Below are 22,896 nucleotides of genomic sequence, written 5' to 3' on the forward strand. Positions count from 1 at the left end.
CCCCTCCTTCCTCTGTCCAGCCCCATTATTACCCCTCCATCCTCTGTCCAGCTCCATTATTACCCCTCCATCCTTTGTCCAGCTCCATTATTACCCCTCCATCCTTTGTCCAGCCCCATTATTACCCCTCCTTCCTCTGTCCAGACCCATTATTACCCCTCCATCCTCTGTCCAGCCCCATTATTACCCCTCCATCCTTTGTCCAGCTCCATTATTACCCCTCCATCCTTTGTCCAGCCCCATTATTACCCCTCCATCCTCTGTCCAGCCCCATTATTACCCCTCCATCCTTTGTCCAGCCCCATTATTACCCCTCCATCCTTTGTCCAGCCCCATTATTACCCCTCCTTCCTCTGTCCAGCTCCATTATTACCCCTCCATCCTCTGTCCAGCCCCATTATTACCCCTCCATCCTTTGTCCAGCTCCATTATTACCCCTCCATCCTTTGTCCAGCTCCATTATTACCCCTCCATCCTCTGTCCAGCCCCATTATTACCCCTCCATCCTTTGTCCAGCCCCATTATTACCCCTCCATCCTCTGTCCAGCCCCATTATTACCCCTCCATCATTTGTCCAGCCCCATTATTACCCCTCCATCCTCTGTCCAGACCCATTATTACCCCTCCATCCTTTGTCCAGCCCCATTATTAACCCTCCTTCCTCTGTCCAGCCCCATTATTACCCCTCCATCCTTTGTCCAGCCCCATTATTACCCCTCCATCCTTTGTCCAGCCCCATTATTACCCCTCCTTCCTCTGTCCAGCCCCATTATTACCCCTCCATCCTCTGTCCAGACCCATTATTACCCCTCCATCCTCTGTCCAGCCCCATTATTACCCCTCCATCCTTTGTCCAGCCCCATTATTACCCCATTATTACCCCTCCATCCTTTGTCCAGCCCCATTATTATCAAAAACTGCAAAGCTCAAAGGAATGTTTTTCTAGAAATCAAATAGGGCAAGCCAACTAAATGTGTTGCCCATCCACATCTCTCAAGACAACTGGAGCACATGGCCAACCACTCTTAAATAGCAGCTGGGCCAGTACAGGTGAAACACCTTCCCACTAACGAGGTGGCAACTAGCACAGGTGTAACACATCCTGACTAATGAGGTGACACATATCTGTGCACCCTACGTGCTAAAGTGCTATAGGTGCTAAAGTCCAACCTCAAAACATACATGTAAAAATCTAAGTCTGTAACAGCTCCTAGCTGCTGAGTTAAAATGTATTTGTTTTATGTTGTCAGTTGATAAACGACATCAAAACACTAGTTAAATCAGTATTGTGTTCTAGGCTACTTATTTAATCTTCCCATTGTGTTCCGAATGAATGCACTGTAAATGCATAAAGAATGGTCTAGGTAATCCTTGGGTGGACTGATTTAATAATGGTATGGTGTCATGTGACGCCTCTGGAAAAACTATCGCTGCTGAACTTCATGGAATCAATATGGCCGGCGTTAGCTGAATTGCTAAATGTACAATTTATATGAGATGGAGTAGTTTTTTATACAACCAAACACCACATGATATGTATACAGGTCACAAAATATACAGTCAGCTCGACTTCCACTACACTTGTGACAGGGTTCCGTTTGTGTTTCGATAAATCTAAGGAGTAGGCCTGAACAGTGACCAGTCACTCAAGCAAATGTCAGCGTCTGTGACAGGCAGCAGCGAAGTACTGTGACTGTATCCGTCCGGTATAGTGGGAGTGTAGTGCATTAATTCTAAGCCTCTGGTTATAGCCTACTCCCCTGCCTATTCGTCGCTCTTCGTTGACCGTAACACAACACCGTCCGTTTCCCCACCGTTTTATCTCGTTTTAGGGGATGCACCTGATATGCGTTCTGGGCCAAGAAGCGTTGTAATCAATGTGTCCATCAATATGCTACACATCCCATTGAACCTCACTCTATGGAACGGTTCTCAACTGTGCACAAACCACTCCATCACACTTCTCTAATGGAAAGTTGTTAACGGATATGGATGATTAGTAGGCTATGACAATTACAACTATAATGTATAATTAATATTATAAACCGGAGAGTTTGGGTCTTGGATGCTGATTGGCTTTCGGCTGAAAGCCGTGGTATATCAGACAATATACCAGGGGTATGATGCAAACTACTTGTTTACTGTTATAATTATGTCAGTAACTAGATTATAATAGCAATGAGGCACCTCGGGGGTTTGTAGTATATGGCCAATATACCACGGCATAAGAACAGCCCTCAGTAGTGTAATATTGTAATATAGCCTAATTATTTATTGAGGGCACGAACAATAATGGGCAAATAATACTACTAATATTTCTAATTATTATTTTTATTTGGGCGTCTTTTAGTCCGTGTGAAAGGACAATTGTATGTGGCCTGGAAATTTTGGGGCATTAGAATCTTCTTCAGTTGTCTTGAATATAATGTTGTACTACTTCCTTGTCAACAGAAGTCCTATCTATGCGACTTTATAGATAAAAAAATATAGGAAAAACGAGTGAAACAAAACCAAACGGTTGTAATTACATCGGTGTGCCTTGTGCTATTCAGCTGACTCCGATGACTGCTGAGTAGGCTGTCAGCATGCATAAACATGAGTGAGTTTGGTATCAAAACACTGAATACATTTTATAGGTGTAGGTCATGTAACATCTGTATCACAGAATAAAATGAAAGGCTGCACCTTAAAATAACTTCCGTCAAGGTTTCAGTGACGACGGTAAAAATGTTCTAAATTAGTTTACAGGTAATATATTGCCTTTGATCCGTTAATATCTGCATATTATGGAATGTGGCTTTATTGACAGTTTATCGATTAGATCAGGTCCAGCAGCTGATAATTTATACGGTTATTGATTACTGTCAAGGGTACGGTTTTATTGATCACAAATAGTATTACCTTTCATCCACAATAACGTTTAGTCTACTGACGAAACGAAACATTATTTCTTTTTTTATTTTACCTTTATTTAACTAGGCAAGTCAGTTAAGAACAAATTCTTATTTTCAATGACGGCCTAGGAACAGTGGGTTAACTGCCTGTTCAGGGGTAGAACAGCACCAATTACCTTATACAGGCCTAGAAATAAATGTGTCTTTCTCATATCCTTATATCCATGTCCTTTAAAGCTAGATATGGGTATTATGTCAACATGTCCGCAAAGGTTTTAATTTAACATGTTGCTTGGTTAGGAGACTAGCCCAATCATAAAACAATAGCCTACATTCGTGGAATTGTATAATTAAAAATATATATCTAAATGTCTTTTAGAAAACAACAGCATTGAGTATAAAATTTGGTCCTTAGTTTGTTCTTCATAATTTGCTCAAATCTAAATTTAACAGGAAAACATTATCAGATTAAATAACAAAGAATGTAAACCCATGACAAAACAATGAATAAATAACATTATGAGGCGAATTATATTGTCTAGAATTACATTTCAATTTAATACTTAATTTTTTAAGTAATCTTGCATTTAAATACCTATCTGACATATACTATATATAGTAATATTTGACAATTATTTATAGAACAATGCAAATGTAAATCAGTCCTACATATGCGTAATTTGACGCATGGGCATGAACTGAATGAAGATTTATTAGTACAGAATAATCACATATTCCAATGATTTCTAGTTTAAAGGTCAGGCGAAATCCATAGATAAAGTGTAAGGGCCCACACAATATGTTACCTGGTGGATTGTCTAACAACAGGCTACTCCAGTGCTTGGATGAGAGAGGTCTCCATTTGCGTAGTCTCACTTTGTATATACTGTTATACAATATTGTAAACCGGATGCATTGAGAAAAACCGTGCAAAAATATTACATTGCGTAAAGCTTGCATTGGGCTCGGTGAAAGATATGCCCGGAAGTTTTTCAGGCACATCTCAAGTTAAAATTCAGCCTTGAACTGAATAGTCAGTATGACTGCTTAGAGGACTTATTAGTTTATGTATTTGAGGTAAGCTCAAGTGACCTATTCGGCTTTCTGTCTACTGGACACTTGTTTACATGTCGAAAACATTGCACAAGTCCATTGGTATATTGTTCTAAGAATTAAACAGCATGACTATACTTGTACAATTACAAGTACTGCAAGGATGTTATCTGCACCGAAGCCTAAAGTCAGCAGCAATTGTTACAGTCAGTATAATACCACTCATATAACCAAAGAGAAAATTGGATATAACCACAGAAATTACACCTGCAACGTCTTTAGCTCCTTTGTAAAAGTCGATAGGGAAGTGTGAAAGACAGAGAGAGAGAGAGCGAGAGGGAGAGAAAAAGTGGAATGCAGTGCAGAAATCCACTATTGTTTAGTTTGTTTCCATTGCAGTTTGCAGTAATGTTCCCATAAACTGTCTTTCCAGCATTAAATCAACACATTGCATTGTATTTATAACCACATGTTCTGTTTCGCCCAGCTAATGCCGACAGAGATTTGTAACATCTTATGCCCAAAACATTAACAACCTTTCCGCCCCTCTTTAGGCACACATGCTGCACTCATACCAAGCTAGTTAACATTCGGATTTGAGCTGTTGGAGAAAGCGAGAGAAAGTCAAGAGCAAAACCGTGCACTTCCCCGGAATTAAAATATTTGGTTTGTGAGAAACAAAGTATTTGGTGTTACTCCTACCCAAACACAGACGGCATTATGGGGCATGGTTGTTTTGAGTATCCATTAAAATGTTTGCTAATTATAAAGAGAGAGGACTGAATACAATAACTTTTTGGTCCCATGAGCCAACAAGGTGTGATTCTTACCACTCAAGAAAAACCCTTGGTTATACACACATTTTTACGAATGCCTATATAAATGCACACTTTGAATAGCATCTTGCTTATATCTGAATTCACATTTATTTATACCTTTATTTAACTAGGCAAGTCAGTTAAGAACAAATTCTTATTTACAATGACGGTCAAGGAACAAGGTTAACTGCCTTGTTCAGGGGCAGAACGACACAGAACGACACACGACTATGGGTAGCCTAGTGGTTAGAGCATTGGACTAGTAACCGAAAGGTTGCAAGTTCAAAACATCGAGCTGACAAGGTAGAAATCTGTCGTTCTGCCCCTAAACAGGCCCTTATTGAAAATACAAATGTGTTCTTAGCTGACTTGCTTAGTTAAATAAAGTTTTTTTTTTTTTTTTTAATCGGTTACTGTCCCAACGCTCGAACCACTAGCTCTACCTGCGGTCCGACACAGTGTCAAAACAGTTTTTTTATTGTGAATATCACATTCGAAACACGGAATTGGTTCGATGCATCTCACATGTATTATCCCGCAAGGTATCCATATGGCGCATAGAAGGGATCTTATTTGAACAGAGAGATTAAACTATGTAAGGACAAAAAAATGAAGACCGACAATTCCTGAAAAAGGGAATATGTCAATGTTGTTTTTAGACATATTCAACAAGACTTTGAAAGTATAAGAGATTGGTTGATGGGAGGTGGTGGCTTAAAGCTATTCAAACTAAGTGCCATCTTTCAACACGTTTCTAGTTTTGTATTTGTCTCTGTGAACACCACACTTTTGTTCTCATTTGCGGGAGGAAAGATGAAGTGTCATCACTTGAACATCAAGCTCCGTTATGGTCTACGTCATTTTGGTCAGCTTTTTTTGATAATAGTCATGTGTAAAAGAGTAACACGCATGGGCACCGGGGTTGTGAACCTATAAGGAGGCTGCGTTTAGACAGCAGCCCAATTATGTTTGTTTTTCTCTCACTAATTGGTATTTTTAAAAATCAGATCAGATCCGACTGGGGCAGTGGTCTAAGACACTGTGTCTCACTACAGAGGCGTCACTGCAGTACCTGGTTCGAATCCATGCTGCATCATATCCGGCCGTGATTGGGAATCCCATAGAGCGGTGCACAGCGTCGCCCGGGATAGGCCGTAATTGTGAATAGGAATTTGCTCTTAACTGCCTTGCCTAGTTAAATAAAATATGTGATTGGTCAAAAGACCAATTATTGTGAAACATATCAGAATTGGGTTGCCTGTGTACCCAAAATACCCATCTTAAAACACGAACCCAACAACGCAAGCAAAACGTATAAAGTCAAAAATGCTTTTAGGTTTTCAAATACTTTGTAGGCTACTTTGACAATTGTTCTGGTCATATTACATTTCGAGAAATGATATAGACCCAGGTCTTGGCTTATTGCAAGAAAAATAGAAAACAACCAGGTCATATTGCGCTGCCTTTGCATCCGGTTTATAGGGTATAGGTATAGCCTGCTTGATATACTAATCATAACTCAGATGCATAACACGTCTCTTTTCACGCTAGACATTCTGTTGCCTTTCCGAAATAATTAATCAAGGGCTCCTCCTATTCTTGACGCACCTGTTGACATTAAGGTCAACAATAGTTTTAAATGTGAGTTCTAAAGCATTTAACGTCTCAGGTGGTGTTTTCCATCATACGATATATTTCTTAATGGACAACTGTGATATGCAAAAACAGACTCGACAAAAATTAATTGCTATGTTTCAAAGAAAAAGCGGAAATATTTCAAATTAAACAAGTTCTCCTGTTTATTCGTTATAATTGTAAAGTGTATATAAAACTGTAGTGGGATCTATTTGTTTATGTTTAGTTATTAATCGCAGAGTTTACACGCAGTCTCTCTCCAAATGATTTCAAAATACAAATAATAAAATATAATAGTCTGTAATCGTTAACATTCGGCTCTCATGATAGTAAAACACTTAGCGATGATAACCCAAAACAAAAACAAACTGAATGGGGCTCTCTTGGAAAACCTATGTGTAAACGAAAGGACATGGGGCATACCTGACTTGGAGTTTATGCATCTCTTGATATGTATCCCTTAAAATAAGAACGATAATTGTAACACGAATTAAGACATTTTATTGTTATCGTTTTCAACAGTATGACATGTTATTACATTCCGGTAAAATACCATTCAGTCCAGCCTGTTCAGCTAAACGCCTACCATCTCACCTCTCACGGCGTGTGTCACATTTTTCCGACTCTGTTCTTTCCTTTTGCCTCAAGTGCCTGAAGCTTTTCTCAAACATCCATGTGCACTCAGAAAGGTCTTTCCCAACAGGGTCCCATGTTTAAGAGCCGAGTTCGACCAGGTTAGACGACATAGGGTTCAGTATAGTGTCGTGCAAAGAGTGATGATGGTGCACGGAGTCAAGGCTGGACACGAGGATGGCGCTAGGCCCAGGTGGAGGCGCGAGGCCGTGCATCTGCAGCCCGGAGTTTGAAGCGAGGAGCATTGCCGGGCTCGAGGAAATGTGATCCGGAGTCCCTGAGGGCGTTTTGTCGTCGTCTGAGCTCCCCAAAAGTGTTTTATTTCCATTCATGGAAGAAGTCAATGGGTTGTGGCTGTTGGTGTTGGAGTTTTCGTTGTTTTCCCTGTAGAAAGGAAAGATAATAATATAGTAAAGTATAACGTAGCCTACATCATTCCGCATTGTCATGTAGCCATTACAAACATGCATTCGCTTGCAAACGACACATAGGCCTGCCTATAGGCTCATCATAATTATCCTGAGTTGTTAGATTAAACATGTAGTATTAGTACAGTTTTTAATTGACACGTTTCAGGCCTGTAGACTAAAATGAACTGGTAAATGAGAAGTGTAGGTTATGTCGTCGCTGTCATTGGCCTATGCTGTATTTTTATAAGAAGTTGTAGCAGGCTATGTAGCTATTAAAATAACAATGTGTGAAACTCATGAGTCAAAGCCTATTTGAAACTAGGATCAGTGTTCGATTTTCTTGCATCATCTAGTCTCATTATGCAGATCTTGTTTGTAATAAAAACTGGACTATGTAATATTTAATAGACACATATGGCCAACTATATGCACTTGTCACAAGCGCGTTAAGTCCGCATGGCACTTATTTTGGAATTTGTGAATGCAATGGACACACACACACACACACACACACACACACACACACACACACACACACACACACACACACACATACATACATACATACATACATACATACATACATACATACATACATACACACACACACTAGGCAATTTATTTTATATTTATAACTAAACTGTTATTATATAATTATCTAATTAGACTCTGAATTGCATTTTGCCATTTCTAAACATATTTTATCAAACAACACGTACCCTATAATGAGGACGAATAAATAGACACATTTGTCATTACCGTATTCCATCAAGTCAACGTTAGGAAAAAAATGTTGAGCCATTTGAATGATATCTAAACTGGTCTATACGGTTAGTTTGGGCTTATATGGGTATGAAGGCATAAGGTCAAACCTCAACTGTGTATACACAGGCTGGCAGGCGTTAATGACAGACCTAATTATTGCTAAAAGTGTATTAGGCATAGATTCACAGTCACGGCGCAATGACTCATGGTTTTAAAGTGGAAAGGCATGATTTACGCAGTGGTTTCAGCTTGAATTAGTCACCAGCGGGTGAAAGAAGACACCCTCTGAGTGAACACCTGACTAAAGACATTAAAGGTCCTCTTTACAGTAGGCCTATAATTTCGAAACTTTGAAATGTACAAACAGCTCAGTAAGCAATAGCAAAATAACTACCACCTACTAGCAGAATATCAACATCTTGACATTCAAGGAACATTTTTTGTTGTTGTGCGAAATAGTTAAACCAGGCCTAAATGTACATATGTTCAAGTACTCAGGTTTATATCTTCAAGGGTGATTCCTTATGTTTTCTTTAAAATTCATCCAGTGTTCATATTTCTAAGCATGCGTCAATTAGTCACATGGATAGGTTAAATGGTCAAATAATAGCATGCTATTAGTTTGCTTGTGTTTATCAAAGTTATAATTATTATTAATGATCGCTTATAATAAAATATTACATAATTTAGAATACCCTGGTATGAAATGAGAGGATAGTATGTATGAGTCGGTTTCTCCTACCAGATAATCCAGGGTAAAGTCAGCTTCCAGACTTTTACGCACACATAAACATTGAAACAAATGTACCAATAAGACAAAGAGTAAACATTTACTTACTCGTACCTTTCCTTAGCTTCTGCCGCGCGGTCTCTTTGCCGTCTGTTTTTGAACCAGTTACTGACTTGTGTGGTTGTCAACCCTGTGCCCTCGGCGAGCTCCCTCTTCTCCCGCGGGGAAGGGTAGGGGTTATGCGTGTACCATTCTCTGAGTACGTTCCTGCTCTTCTCTTTGAAACAGTAACTTGTCTCCTCGCCGTCCCAGATAGACCGAGGCAGGGGGAACTTTCTGCGGACGCGGTACTTTCCCACAGCCCCGAGAGGGCGGCCTCGGAGCTTCTCCGCCTCGATGTAGTGTGCTTTGAGCCAAAGCTGTTGCAGCTTCGGGTGATTGTGAGGGGAAAATTGGTGGCTCTCAAGGATTTTATAAAGCTCTCTGAAATTGCCTCTGTGAAAGGCGACCACAGCTTTAGCTTTGAGAACACTTTCATTTTTGTGGAGGTGCTCACACGCGGGTAAAGACCACAAAAATCGCCCGAGCCGTTCGATGTTTCCACCCTGTTGGAGGACCTCGCAGACGCACGCAACTTGCTCTTGCGTAAAGCCAAAAGTTGGAAGCATAGACATGGTTGCTAGTTAATAAACACGTATATTTTGCTCTACTTCCACGTCCTCTGTTATGGCTAAGACAGTAATGCAAGTAGCCTACACTGTAAGTCCACGAACAACCATGAAGTTCTCCAAAAGTAGGCTGTATCAAAATATAAAATCCAATCGAAATGTAAAAACTAAAGTCCCGTTCATGAATGGCAATACAAAATGCATAGCATTCCCATCAAGTATACTGAGAGAAAGAGTTTACTCCTTCCACAGTCGTTGTCCACCTTTTCTATTTCGTTTCAACATAACCTATTCCTGAAGACCAGGCTTGCTCACTAGTTTTAATAATATTATTCTAAGATGGAAAGAAAAGCGATTATGTGAACTGTGATTGGTTGGTTATCTGACCCGTGGATGGCGAGGAAAAGACAATAGTTTTAGTCAAATGATTTTGTCATGGTTACGCTGTCATCCAAAGTAACCAGATATGCTTTGAGGTGGCTACCTGGTCCCACTGACTGATTGTCCCCTTCTATCCAAGCTCGCCTACCAATAGAAATATTGCCCAGATTTTTCCAGTAAATATATTTTTTTTCTCCCAATTTTTGACAGACATTTGAGGCAGCCAAAGAGTGCGAAGCTGTGGAGCAGTGATCCCTTTTTTCTGGGGAGGATGGCGCCAAAGCGCGTAGAAAATGTATACACAGTCTCCACCATTCCTGCTCATTAATGATGTGCCATCTAATGTTTACATTGCAATACGACATTTTATGTAGGCCTACAGCACGCATCTGGCACATCATGGTATAGATATCATACTTAAACTATAGGCTCGGCGTAAATAAACATTGCTGGGGGAACAACACAAATTGTTACCTGAAATATGTGGTATAATTTGACCTGTTTCGACACAGTGACAAAAGTCTATAGATACAGTATTTCCCCAAGTTAAAAAACTTAGGCAAACTGGGGCCACTGTTGACGTGTTCCAGGAATGGGAGACAGTTGAATTAAATAGATTTCTACAACAAAAAAAAACGGTCATAGAAAAGTTCCCAGATTTGAAGACAGTTACCTCACCTTCCAATCGTGGTTTAACCCCTGCTAGATCATGTGCCCATTGACAACATCTGGTGTAATTAACCATGCATTATTTAATACACATGAGGATATGACAAAATACCAAGGCAGGCAGGCAGGCAGGCATCCTGTGGGCACACCACCAGGAACTGTACACTGTGGAATACTGTAGCATTAGGGCAAAAGCACAAGGTGTCTGAATAATAAAACAAACGGTTGAAAGAGGTGTTTTCTGCAAAGACTGGTCTGGGAGAGAGGGGAGGGGACAGCTCGCGCTCTCTAAGGCTTTCTGATGGGAAGGAAAGGTTGAGCTTGATGCCGGTAAGACAAATTAACCTCTTGTTTGGAGATAGTATTTAAGAAATATATGTTAATAGTTCATAAATATAGATCTTCTATCTCCCGATAAAAATAATTATTCTGACTGAGAGTGCCTAGGCTACCTGTTGTGGATATGTTATTATCTATTGCCTGGTGGAGTGGAGAATTGACCAGCTCATAGATTTCTATTGCATCACAGGGGGACCTCTTCATAAAGTCAATTTACGCTCACCCGTATCATAACACACTAGGCCAGGTCTCTTTCCATCCACAGATATTAACAGCATCTGAATGATGTGCTTTCTGTAAAATAGAGCGCAAAAAACCTGTTTCAGCTTTCATCCGAAGAGCTTTGTAATTTTGCTGCTAACTTAAGAGCACCTCAGACCACAAGAAAGCTCAGCAAAATTATATTTTGTGTGAAATTATAGAATCACTAACGCGTGTAGTAAAAAAACGAAAGGGTTGTAAAAATAGCAAGACATGAAAACGTGTTCTGCTCTGTGTTGTTTTGCCTTCAATGAAAATTTGCCTTGCCTCTTTCAGGCGAGGGTGTAGCCAGCCCAAGAGTCTCCACAAATCTCAAGCCAAAGTGTAGGCTACTCGTCTAGTCAACACTCAAGGTTAGTACATTTGAATATATAAATATTGCCATTATTGTCAACCATGAATATAGGGCCATTTTCATCGGTTATATTATTTTAAGATTTAAAGATATATTGCCATTCGGCCAGTACTTTGAATTAGGCAAAGCACACATCGCAAATTTGAAAGACACAATTATTAGGCTATACTGGCTCAAAAAGCTCAACAATATTTATGGTCATATTTAGGCTATAGTCCTATGTCTCTATTTCTCTTTAAAATTGTAGTTTAGTTTTACTCTAGCTTAATTCAGACCACTGCGCTCTAAATCAGACCCAGTAAACAAAGCCATTTAATAGCAAGAAAACCAGTCTTTAGTGAAAGGACCGTGGGATGTCTCATATGCACTTGTAGGTTAAAATGCATCCATACTGTAGCCATAAATTACATCATTCATTTTAACATGCTTCTCAGTATTTTATATCATATGATGGCAAATTTCGCCGAATGAAAACACACACTAACTAATTTCCCTTTTATCATCAAGATGAATAATCCTGAAAGAAAACCCTTATCCATGTTATGTTTTCACTCACGGAAGGAGCATACTTTAATAAATTCGCCTGAAGCGAAGTTTGCAAAGTGGTATTTAGGCATTAGCTTGACTGATGCTAATCATCAGGGGACAAGGCTGCTGAAATGGTTATTCTTAGAGGTATACACATTCCCAATGTAATGATATTAGACTGGGCATTAGTTATATACACCTCTGAGTAGTTTGTTCGTCTTCATCCACTTACAGATGTATTATCACATAGGGAAATGTAATAATAATGCTAATACTAATAATACTAATACAACTACTACTTATAATAATAATATTAATAATAATAGTAGGCTACATCTATGCGTAATTAAACAAATATTTGTGGTACTCAATATAAATAGAAGGCCACACGATGCAATTATGTTTAATACATGTTTAATAACATACACAAAATAAACCGTGCATAATAGGCTATAATTTCCAATTGAGTATAATTTCAATCAATGACACGAAATAGTGCTTCAAGTCAAATCTAAAGGAGATGTTGAAGAAACGTTTTCATGGTACAAAAGCAACGAGCACACATGTTTAAAATGAGCACCCAAACATTGTTTGACAGACCGTGCATTGCTTGCTGTTTGGGGTTTTAGGCTGGGTTTCTGTACAGCACTTTGAGATATCAGCTGATGTACGAAGGGCTATATAAATAAATTTGATTTGATTTGACCAGCCACTACCGGCATAAAGCTCCCAGATCGTTTATGATAACTTTTTGGGATGAGCGGGACAACAGTCGTCTGCCCCACTATTTTCCACACCCTTTTTGTTAAATGCTTATGCATAGGATATTTGTCTATTGAGAAAATGTACGAACCTGGCTATAGGCCACATAAACGTTAGGGCTATACAGATCTAGAATAAAATAATATTTAATGAAATTCATTTGAAATTCTGTTCTGAGATGGGCCTTTGTGTATGTCTATGTGAAAAAATAGTTTAAGCTATTAGGAACTGGCATGAACAGAAAACGCTAAGAGCCAACCTGGCGTACATATAAATCAGGCTTACAATTACAGAATAGGCCTATATTGTTCCAACTCCTTGTCAATAGCAATGCAATGCCCTATACAGGTGTAGTGCTCCTTGCGGTTAAAGGTGCGCCTATTCGTTTATTCCTTGCAGGCGGAAAGTGCCCGCTGGGACACTGCGCAGTCACAAGTGCTGATCAAAGCCTCTGCTGCAGGTCGAAGGAACCTGGCAGTGACAGGCCGAATCAAGGTACCGGTCACGCCTTGACAATGTTTGTAAACCTCTTGTTTCCACGGATCAGTTTGATCAGAGCTTGGCTGGACCGGCGTGGCTGGTCTGAGCGGTGATTATTACAATGCTGATGAACCGGGATCGCGTTTCTTCTAATAGTCGCCCCCTATTTTCACAACCTCCCATCGCTAACCCAAAAGCTCTTTGCCACGACCTCCACTAATTGGACTGATTATTGCAATATGTTTTTGGGGAGCGCAGGGTGGAGGCGGGACGTGGCTTTTCCGTTGGCTACCCCGAGACAGGCCCGAAGTGGGTCGATGAGCTGCATTCGTTCAGACATGTCATGTTGAGCAGACAGAGAGAACGAATTAAATCCAGGCGATTGGTGTCTCTACTGTTTAAGGACATAATAATGAGGGACTAGGCAATAATTCAATGTTTATATCTACCTTGTTACCCAATAGGCCTACACAGGAAGGATTATTGGAAGGACTGATGAGATCTTGTCTTAATGTACAGACAGAATAGGCGTTGGCTAAAAAGGTTCACGCAGTGGATGATGGGCTATCACTAACACAGGTCTAGCTGGTTTTTAGTGCTGATTTCAAATTAGACTTATACTAAGGAATACGCCATGTTATCCTGTTCTCATTAAGAAACATATCGAACTATTGATACTATGATAACACTTTACACACTTTACAAGGTTTTCTCTGATTTACAGAATTACCCATGGACTTTCTCTTGGGCATTGGGCATACATCTCAGATCACAGATGAGATGTGCGCCCAAGGCATGAATGAGCGAACACTGGAAGCAACAAGTGTCTTTCTTCAGCCTCTCCACCGGGACTTGAGTGTGGGCCCTGCGCCGCTACTTAGACTAATGAATTCAATCAATCATTTGATTTGATTCCTACCTATTTTCAGTGCTTGCTCGGTTACTTCACCAGTACACTGAGTCTATTATGCATTTCCCCCTCACATGATTAACACGGAACTATACTTTGAAGTGGAGTGCTACTCCAGCTCTCCTGATACTTCACGCTTGGCAACATTTACTGTCCCGGAGACCCAGGCTGCGCGTGACATGTCATGGACCTATCTCTTGTCAGGGCGATATGCGTCGTGTGCAGTTTTGGAAACAAATTTAGCTTGTGACATACAAGGACAAAATATAGCCTATGTTATGGATAATGAAATGTATAATGATGTTTTAGCCTATACCAGAGCCTCTGAAAGTGTGATATTATTATAATTTGTATTATTTTAGGTCAGCGTCTGCGTAAATTGCATATAAAAAAATCAATTTTCACAAACAACCCCAGTCTGAACCGCGTGCGTGACTGTTATGCCAGGAAGATGGCCTTTGAAGAGAGGAGAGCACCCGCGGTCTATATTTTTCCCTACTGACCGGCCTACCTTTCCAAAAACAACAATGCGTTAAGTTGTTTGACAAGGAAACAAACTATTGTCCACATTGATTCTCATAAGGGCTAGGCTAGTCTATAAAGGTAATACTAACAATAAGTACAAATTAGGGTAAACATATAAACAATTAAAAAATAACATTTTAGGGTAGGCCCACTGTAACTTGCTATAGGAACAAAGGGTCAGCTATCAATGAATTACACACATATCTGATTATAAAGATCATGAAGAGGAAGATGAAACACATCCATTATTATTGTTATTTAGATAGATTGTTATGCAACATTACGAATTCATTAGACAGTCCCTAGCAGTAGTACATTCAAATTGCATCCTATTCAAATTGTGTTTTTTTCCTGCAGGTAGGACTATTGCTAATCACGTTCTGATGACACTGTAGAAGGCTCGACTGAGCCAGCATGGCCCATAGAGGGCACATAAAACCTAATGATAACAGGCGCCAACACTGTAAACAATTTCTCAGGTGCCAATGCATCGAGTTCAAAGGCAGATCAGTGAACTACATGGACAAAAAAAACAAACTTAAAATTGACATTTGATTTTGGTCATTCCTTGTGGCACTAGACATTGTGATTTCAATGTCATCTTATTTTGTCTATTGACTTCTCACCCCCTTTATGGCATACTTGTTATTTTAGATGTGAGACTAATACTATATACAGTATAGATTATGATTCCTGACACACATGTTAAATTCCCTGACATATTGGTAAATATACAAATCTTTATATTTCCACCTTCCAAGAAAATAAACCAAACAAATGTACAGTTTTTAGACTGAAAATGTCTGCTCCAGACTGCTCCCACTTCAGACTGCTCCCACTTCAGACTGCTCCCACTCAGACTGCTCCAACTTCAGACTGCTCTCACTCAGACTGCTCCAACTTCAGACTGCTCCCACTCAGACTGCTCCAACTTCAGACTGCTCTCACTCAGACTGCTCCAACTTCAGACTGCTCCCACTCAGACTGCTCCCACTTCAGACTGCTCTCACTCAGACTGCTCCAACTTCAGACTGCTCTCACTCAGACTGCTCCAACTTCAGACTGCTCTCACTCAGACTGCTCCCACTTCAGACTGCTCTCACTCAGACTGCTCCCTCTCAGACTGCTCCCACCCAGACTGTTCTCATTCAGACTGCTCCCACTCAGACTGCTCCTACTTCAGACTGCTCTCACTCAGACTTCTCCTACTTCAGACTGCTCTCACTCAGACTGCTCCTACTTCAGACTGCTCTCACTCGGACTGCTCCTACTTCCGACTGCTCCCACTCAGACTGCTCTTACTTCAGACTGCTCTCACTCAGACTGCTCCTACTTCAGACTGCTCTCACTCAGACTGCTCCTACTTCAGACTGCTCCCACTCAGACTTCTCCTACTTCAGACTGCTCTCACTCAGACTGCTCCTACTTCAGACTGCTCTCACTCAGACTGCTCCCACTCAGACTGCTCCTACTTCAGACTGCTCTCACTCGGACTGCTCCTACTTCAGACTGCTCCCACTCAGACTGCTCCTACTTCAGACTGCTCTCACTCAGACTGCTCCTACTTCAGACTGCTCTCACTCAGACTGCTCCCACTCAGACTGCCCCTACTTCAGACTGCTCTCACTCGGACTGCTCCTGCTCCATATATTCTAATCAGCATTATCAGCCAACTTTTCTTACAAAGCTGTAAATTAATTTTTTCAGAGTTTCGCCAAAGACTGACTCAATTATTATTGTAGTTATTCTAGCATTATTTTTGAATGATCATTAACAGGAGACACTGTTTGTACTCTAGCTACTTATTTTTGTGCATATTGCAACAAGCAACAGAAATGTATCCATTGTTCTCCTGAGTTGACTTTATTGTTTAATGAGCACTAGACTATACTGAACAAAAATATAAATGCAACTTGCATCAATTTCAAAGACTTTACTGAGGTGCAGTTCATATAAGGAAATCACTCAATTTAAATTAATTCATTAGGCTCTAATCTATGGATTTCACATAACTGGGCAGGGGTGCAGCCATGGGTGGGCCTGGGAGGGCATAAGCCCACCCACTTGAGAGCCAGTTCCACCCACTGGGGAGCCAGGCCCAGCCCATCATAATTCGTTTTTCTCACACAAGCACATTATAAAATAAATAAATACTGATCAGCACCCCCCCCCCCCCCCCCTGCACATTTTAAAGTGGTCATTTATTGTCCCCAGCACAAGGTGCACCTGTGTAATGATCGTGCTGTTTAATCAGCTTCTTGATATGCCACACCTGTCAAGTGGATGGATTTTCTTGGCAAAGGAGAAATGCTCACTAACAGGGATGTAAAAAAATTGCACAAAATTTGAGAGAGATAAGCTTTTTGTGCTGATGGAACATTTCTGGGATCTTTTATTTCAGCTAATGAAAAATGGAACCAACACTTTACATGTTGCGTTTCTATTTGTGTTCAGTTTAGATTAAATCACTGGGCGATAAGGAAGGGGTTCTTTACAGTGCCTTCATAATATCCTCTTCTTCCGCATATGGGTATCGGTCAAGATGGATAGGTATACCTGCTGAGTGGGACAGAAAAAGGCCTTTTCCTGGGCGTCTAACAAGTATTGTAGTAGGGTCAACTAAGAGGGCTTCTACCCCAGAGCGCTTCTACTCCAGAGAGTTTCTACCCCAGAGGGCTTGTTACAATCTGATGACAGCTTGTTGTGCTCCTTCCTCTCACATATGACTTCCTGTTCCAGTCTGGGAGGGTATTGACTTCCTCTTCCAGTCTGGGAGGGTATATCTTTACAGAAGGCAGGTTGCTCTCTGGTTAAATAAATCTGTGACATCGCTTATTAATGTTTTCCCCTTATGCACGAACTGCTAAAATCTTTGAAGCTGGAGACTCTTACCTTCCTCACTAGCTTTAAGCTCCAGCTGTCAGAGCAGCTCACAGATCACTGCACCTGTACATAGCTCATCTGTAAAAGCCCATCCAATCTATCTCATCCCCATACTGTATTTATTGATTTATTTATCTTGCTCCTTTGCACCCCAGTGTCTCTACTTGCACATTCATCTTCTGCACATCCTACCATTCCAGTGTTTAATTGCTATATTGTAATTACTTTGCCACCATGGCCTATTTATTGCCTTACCTCTCTTATCCTACCTCATTTGCACATGCTGTATATATCCTTTTCTACTGTATTATTGACTGTATGCTTGTTAATTCTATGTGTAACTGTGTTGTTGTATGTGTCAAACTGCTTTGCTTTTTCTTGGCCAGGTCACAGTTGTAAATGAGAATTTGTTCTCAACTAGCCTACCTGGTTAAATCTGCCCGGAAAGATTTTATTAACATTGATCCACAGTAATTAGCTATGTGCCTAATGCTGAATTTGTATCCATTCCTGTCCTTGCAGTTTTACTGTGATTTGGGGTTTCACTTGAAACTAGGAGTTCACGGGGTGTCACAAGCCATATGGCCAATAAATACTTCCATGATACAGTCAGTAAGCCTACACTGGTGCTGCACCATATAAGTACACACTGCAGGACATACTCTACATGTTTTTGTCATGCAGACCAGTAACCAACTGAACTTTACTCATAATCATGCAATGCTTTACTGTACTTTGAAGGACTGTTTATCTGTTTGCGTGCAGCATTAAATCATGTTCGCCTTCTTCCAGTACAGTGAGTTCATGAGTTCAAGACAACAGCAGTTCTTTCCTAGTTTTCTCCATGTATAGCAGAATAGCATACATTAGAACAACTAATACATTATAACTTTAGAGTTTCTTACACCAATCCTTCTATGGCGGATCCCTCCGTCTGACTAATGTGTGTTTTTAGCATCCAAAACAAATCTCTTTGTCTTTTTTTTTCATAATCATAATGAGTTCCTTCTCAAGCTCTCCGATTGTCCATCAAGCATGTCAGTATTTACAGTGGAGTGCCTTTAATAATGTAATATGAAACCACATGTTGTAGAAATTAGGCAAAACATGTGTGCATTGTAAATGTAAGTATGCACACTTTTTTTTATGTGGAGGAGTTGAATTTTATGATTGCTTTTTAATTCTGCCAGTCTGGCAAATTAAACGCCTGCAAAATTCAGGAAGTTAAGAATTACAATCAATTTGAGTGTGCAACCACAGCCATACACCATTTGAGAGTATTGAGGACTTACAGTGCCTTGCAAAAGTACTCAACCCCTTGGTGTTTTTCCTATTCTGTTGCATTACAACTGGTAATTTAAATATATTTTTATTTGGATTTCATGTAATGGACATACACAAAACAGTCCAAACTGGTGAAGTGAAATGAAAAAAATCTATTGTTTAAAAAAATTCTAAAAAATTATATCGGAAAAGTGGTGTGTGCATATGTTTTCACTCCCTTTGCTGTGAAGCCCCTAAATAAATACTGGTGCAACCAATTACCTTCAGAAGTCACATTATTAGTTAAATAAAGTCCACCTGTTGTCCAATCTAAGTGTCACATGATCTGTCACATGATCTCAGTATATATGCACCTGTTCTGAAAGGCCCCAGAGTCTGCAGCACCACTGAGCAAGGGGCACCACCAAAGAATATAGCACCACAACAAACCTGCCAAGAGAGAGCCACCCACCAAAACTCACAGACCAGGCATGGAGGTTGTTAATCAGAGAGAGACCAAAGATAACCCTGAAGTAGATGCAAAGCTCCACAGCAGAGATTGGAGTATCTGTCTGTAGGACCACAGAGCTGGGTTTTACGGAAGTGTGGCCGGAAAAAAAGCCATTGCTTAAAGAACAAAAATAAGCACACACGTTTGATGTTCACCAAAAGGTATTTGAGAGACTCCCCAAACATATGGAAGAAGGCACTCTGGTCAGATGAGACTTAAATTTAGCTTTTTTGCCTTCAAGGAAAACGCTATGTCTGGCGCAAACAAAACACCTATTATCACCCAGAGAACAACATCCCCACAGTGAAGCACGGTGGTGGCAGCATCATGCTGTGGGGATATTTTTCATCACAGGGACTGAGAAACTGGTCAGAATTGAAGGAATGATGGATGGTGCTAAGTACAGGGAAATTCTTTAGGGAAACCTGTTTCAGTCTTCCAGAGATTTGAGACTGGGATGGAGGTTCACCTTCCAGCAGGACAATGACCCTCAGCATACTGCTAAAGCAACACTCGAGTGGTTTAAGGGGAACGATTTAAATGTCTTGGAATGGCCTAGTCAAAGCCCAGATCTCAATCCAATTGAGAATCTGTGGTATGACTTAAAGATTGCTGTACACCAGCGTTACCCATCCAACTTGAAGGAACTAGAGCAGTTTTGCCTTGAAGAATGGGCAAAAATCCCAATGGATAGATGTGCCAAGCTTATAGAGACATACCCCAAGAGACTTGCAGCTGCAATTGCTGCAAAAGGTGGCTCTACAATGTATTGCCTTTGGCTGAGTGAAAAGTTATGCACACTCAAGTTTTCAGTTTTTTTGTCTTATTTCTTGTTTGCTTCACATGAAAAAATATTTTGCATCTTGCATGTTGTATAAATCAAATTATACAATCCCCCCCAAAATCTATTTTAATTTCAGGTTGTAAGGCAACAAAATAGGAAAAATATTAAGGTGGGTGAATACTTTCACAAGCCACTGTACTGTGAGTAAATGCGGCATATGAATCATGGCATATACAGCCAATAGTAGTTCTCCTTTCCTATGCTGATTTTGATAGTGTTAACATGCAAAAAACATAATGTTAACACAACTCATTTCGAAACTCATTCCTGGAACGGATCCTTCATTGTAACAACCTATTGAATTAATCAATATGGAGTTCAACTTTTGTCATAAAAGTTCAAATGTTCTGAGTCAACATGTAAGATTTGTTAATTTAATCATTTTTTATGTTGAACCTTATTTATTCCAAAGTAATAACATGTTTCTCACTTCTGCAGGTCGGTATCACATTCCGTCATCATTGAGGTGCAATAGTGTGTTCGATTGTGAGCTTGATGGTCAGTCTGCCTTTCAATGTGGATAAAAGCCACCTTGTTGGTGTGTGATTATGATATTATTTTTTGATGTTTCGATAATATTGCTATTATATTGTTATTCTTCACATTAGGTTATTTAACCTGTCAATGAGCAGTATGAAACGATAATTAAATGCACATTAGTTCAAGTTAAGTTAATGATACTGATATGTAGGCTATGCTAACTTTTTCACACTGAATTCATTTGGATCATTTGAATTGTTGGTTTGTTAAAGACGCTTTTCATCGTTCAGCATTGCTCATTTGAAACCAGACAAACCTGTTTTTAGCAAACAGATGAATGTCTCAGCAGAAAGCCATCAAGTATTCAAAAATAGGGACATTTTATGAGGCTCAGATGAAACTGATATTGAGCTATGACGAATTCCTGGATGAAAATAACCCCCATACTACTACGTGCAACGCCACCAAACAACACAGACATGTAGAAGGTGTATCTGTTTCAAATGTTTTCATGAGATTGATTCATAGTTACGCAACTGCTTCTGTAACCATTCTCTATCTGTCTATAGTCTACAGCAGAGCCACATATTTCAATATGTCTGTGGTCTACAGTATAGCATATTGGCATGTACATACATATAGTGGGAGAGTATAGGGTTTCTGTAGGATGAGGCCTAGTGAAGATGTGCTTGTCTGCATGCAGAGGAAAAGATGGGCCTTTACGGGGAGAGGGGGATCACTGTCAATTACTCACAAATTGCAGTAATGCCCAGAGCTCGGCCACCCACATGCACGCAGAGAGACAATTGCTACATGTGTCCATTCCACATTGGCAACACGTGGAGCTTACACAGGCAACACTATCTTCATTCTTTCCACTGACACTTAGAAAAAGCATGTGTGAATTACCAAGCCCTCTAAATCCTATTTATTTTTAATTGGGTATTTAAACGTATGAACATAATGAAACATACATTGCTTTCATTGAATTAATTTATTGATAAGAGGATTTTGTGTATGTACAGTATACCATATAATGAGTATTTTTTTAATGAGTATAAATAGCGTCAACAGAGCAAACCAACTGAGTACCATGCATGCAAAGTAACATCCCCACTCCTCTGTTCATTCTTCTCCCTCACAGCTAGCAGATGGCTAATCGAGTAACAGAGTTTAATAAGCACTGCTGAGAATAATAATGAAATAAGGGCCCTTCATATTGTTATCTTCACTGTCAGGACCTGCTTCCATCCAGCAGATAATATTAAACCACCAAGGAGATGGGGAAGAGTTGACTCATTGAAACCACATGTACTTCCTGCTTTGGCTGGTGGAAAGGCACAGTGTTTAAATTGTATTGAACACAAATCTCCCCTCAGTGAAGGAATGGAGTGTGGGTGGACTACAGGTGTGGTATCTGACTCTGACTCACGTGTGTGGCTCTTTAGCTCCAGTAGCGAGGACAGTAGAAGAGTCAACACTCAGGCATTAAAGCTTACTTTAAACCCTTAGGTCAGGGCACATGAAAGACCTAATCACTGGAACTAAGATCAGTCTGTCTGCACACCGTCTGCAGCTGGCACCAGAGGAGAGACAAGATGGCAGGCTTTGTGTGTGTTTGCACACATGTAAATTAGTGCGTGTGTGTAAGTGCACGCATTGTGTGAGAAAGATATATGGGGATATGATGATGCAAAACAGGTGTACTCATCTCAACGAGGTATCTAAGTCATATTCTTCTAAATCAAGGGGTGTATTTCATTAGTTGAAATTGGTGGATAACTAACAGAGTGGCTTTATTAACATCAAAAGTAGAACACTAACATGACATCGTAGTGATGTTCATCTCTGTCCCTGCTAGACGTTGTTACTTGGCTTCCAGCAGCAGGCTATCTGTATGACCTCATTACATGACCTCATCAGCCAGAGATAACACTCCACCAGAGCTGGAGCAACATGAAGAGCATGTATCACTGTGTCTCTATCTGAACACAGCACTGGTACCGTAACTCTGAAACAGATAATTTAAAAACCGATCAAGGAAGTAAACACAAGGAAACATGAGCATAAATATTCAGGGGCGCAACTTTGGTTTTAGA

The 22,896-nt window shown here is 40.2% G+C and overlaps 1 protein-coding gene and 1 long non-coding RNA gene across 3 annotated transcripts in view; one reads left to right on the forward strand and one right to left on the reverse strand.

Moving 5' to 3' along the window:
• Positions 1-6,539: 6,539 nt before the first annotated feature.
• LOC110502998 (homeobox protein SIX2) lies at positions 6,540-10,125 on the reverse strand. Of its 2 annotated transcripts, none has more exons than XM_021581361.2 (2): positions 9,053-10,125; positions 6,540-7,417 (listed from the first exon to the last, which is right to left on the reverse strand). In XM_021581361.2, exons 1-2 carry the CDS (start codon positions 9,610-9,612, stop codon positions 7,114-7,116), a joined length of 864 nt encoding a protein of 287 aa, XP_021437036.1. In that variant the 5' UTR covers positions 9,613-10,125; the 3' UTR covers positions 6,540-7,113. The 2 variants fall into 2 exon arrangements, with proteins under 2 accessions (XP_021437036.1, XP_021437035.1); XM_021581360.2 differs by having other exon boundaries at positions 9,047-10,125.
• A 690-nt stretch (positions 10,126-10,815) lies between these two features.
• LOC110502999 overlaps positions 10,816-22,896 on the forward strand; it is a 55,812-nt gene continuing 43,731 nt past the window's right edge. The window contains exons 1-2 of the long non-coding RNA XR_002470412.2: positions 10,816-10,986; positions 11,533-11,609. This is a non-coding gene — a long non-coding RNA (uncharacterized LOC110502999). The remainder of the gene's footprint in view (positions 10,987-11,532; positions 11,610-22,896) is intronic.

This window comes from Oncorhynchus mykiss, chromosome 23 (assembly GCF_013265735.2).
Source record: "Oncorhynchus mykiss isolate Arlee chromosome 23, USDA_OmykA_1.1, whole genome shotgun sequence".
Classification (NCBI taxonomy): Eukaryota; Metazoa; Chordata; class Actinopteri; order Salmoniformes; family Salmonidae; genus Oncorhynchus; species Oncorhynchus mykiss.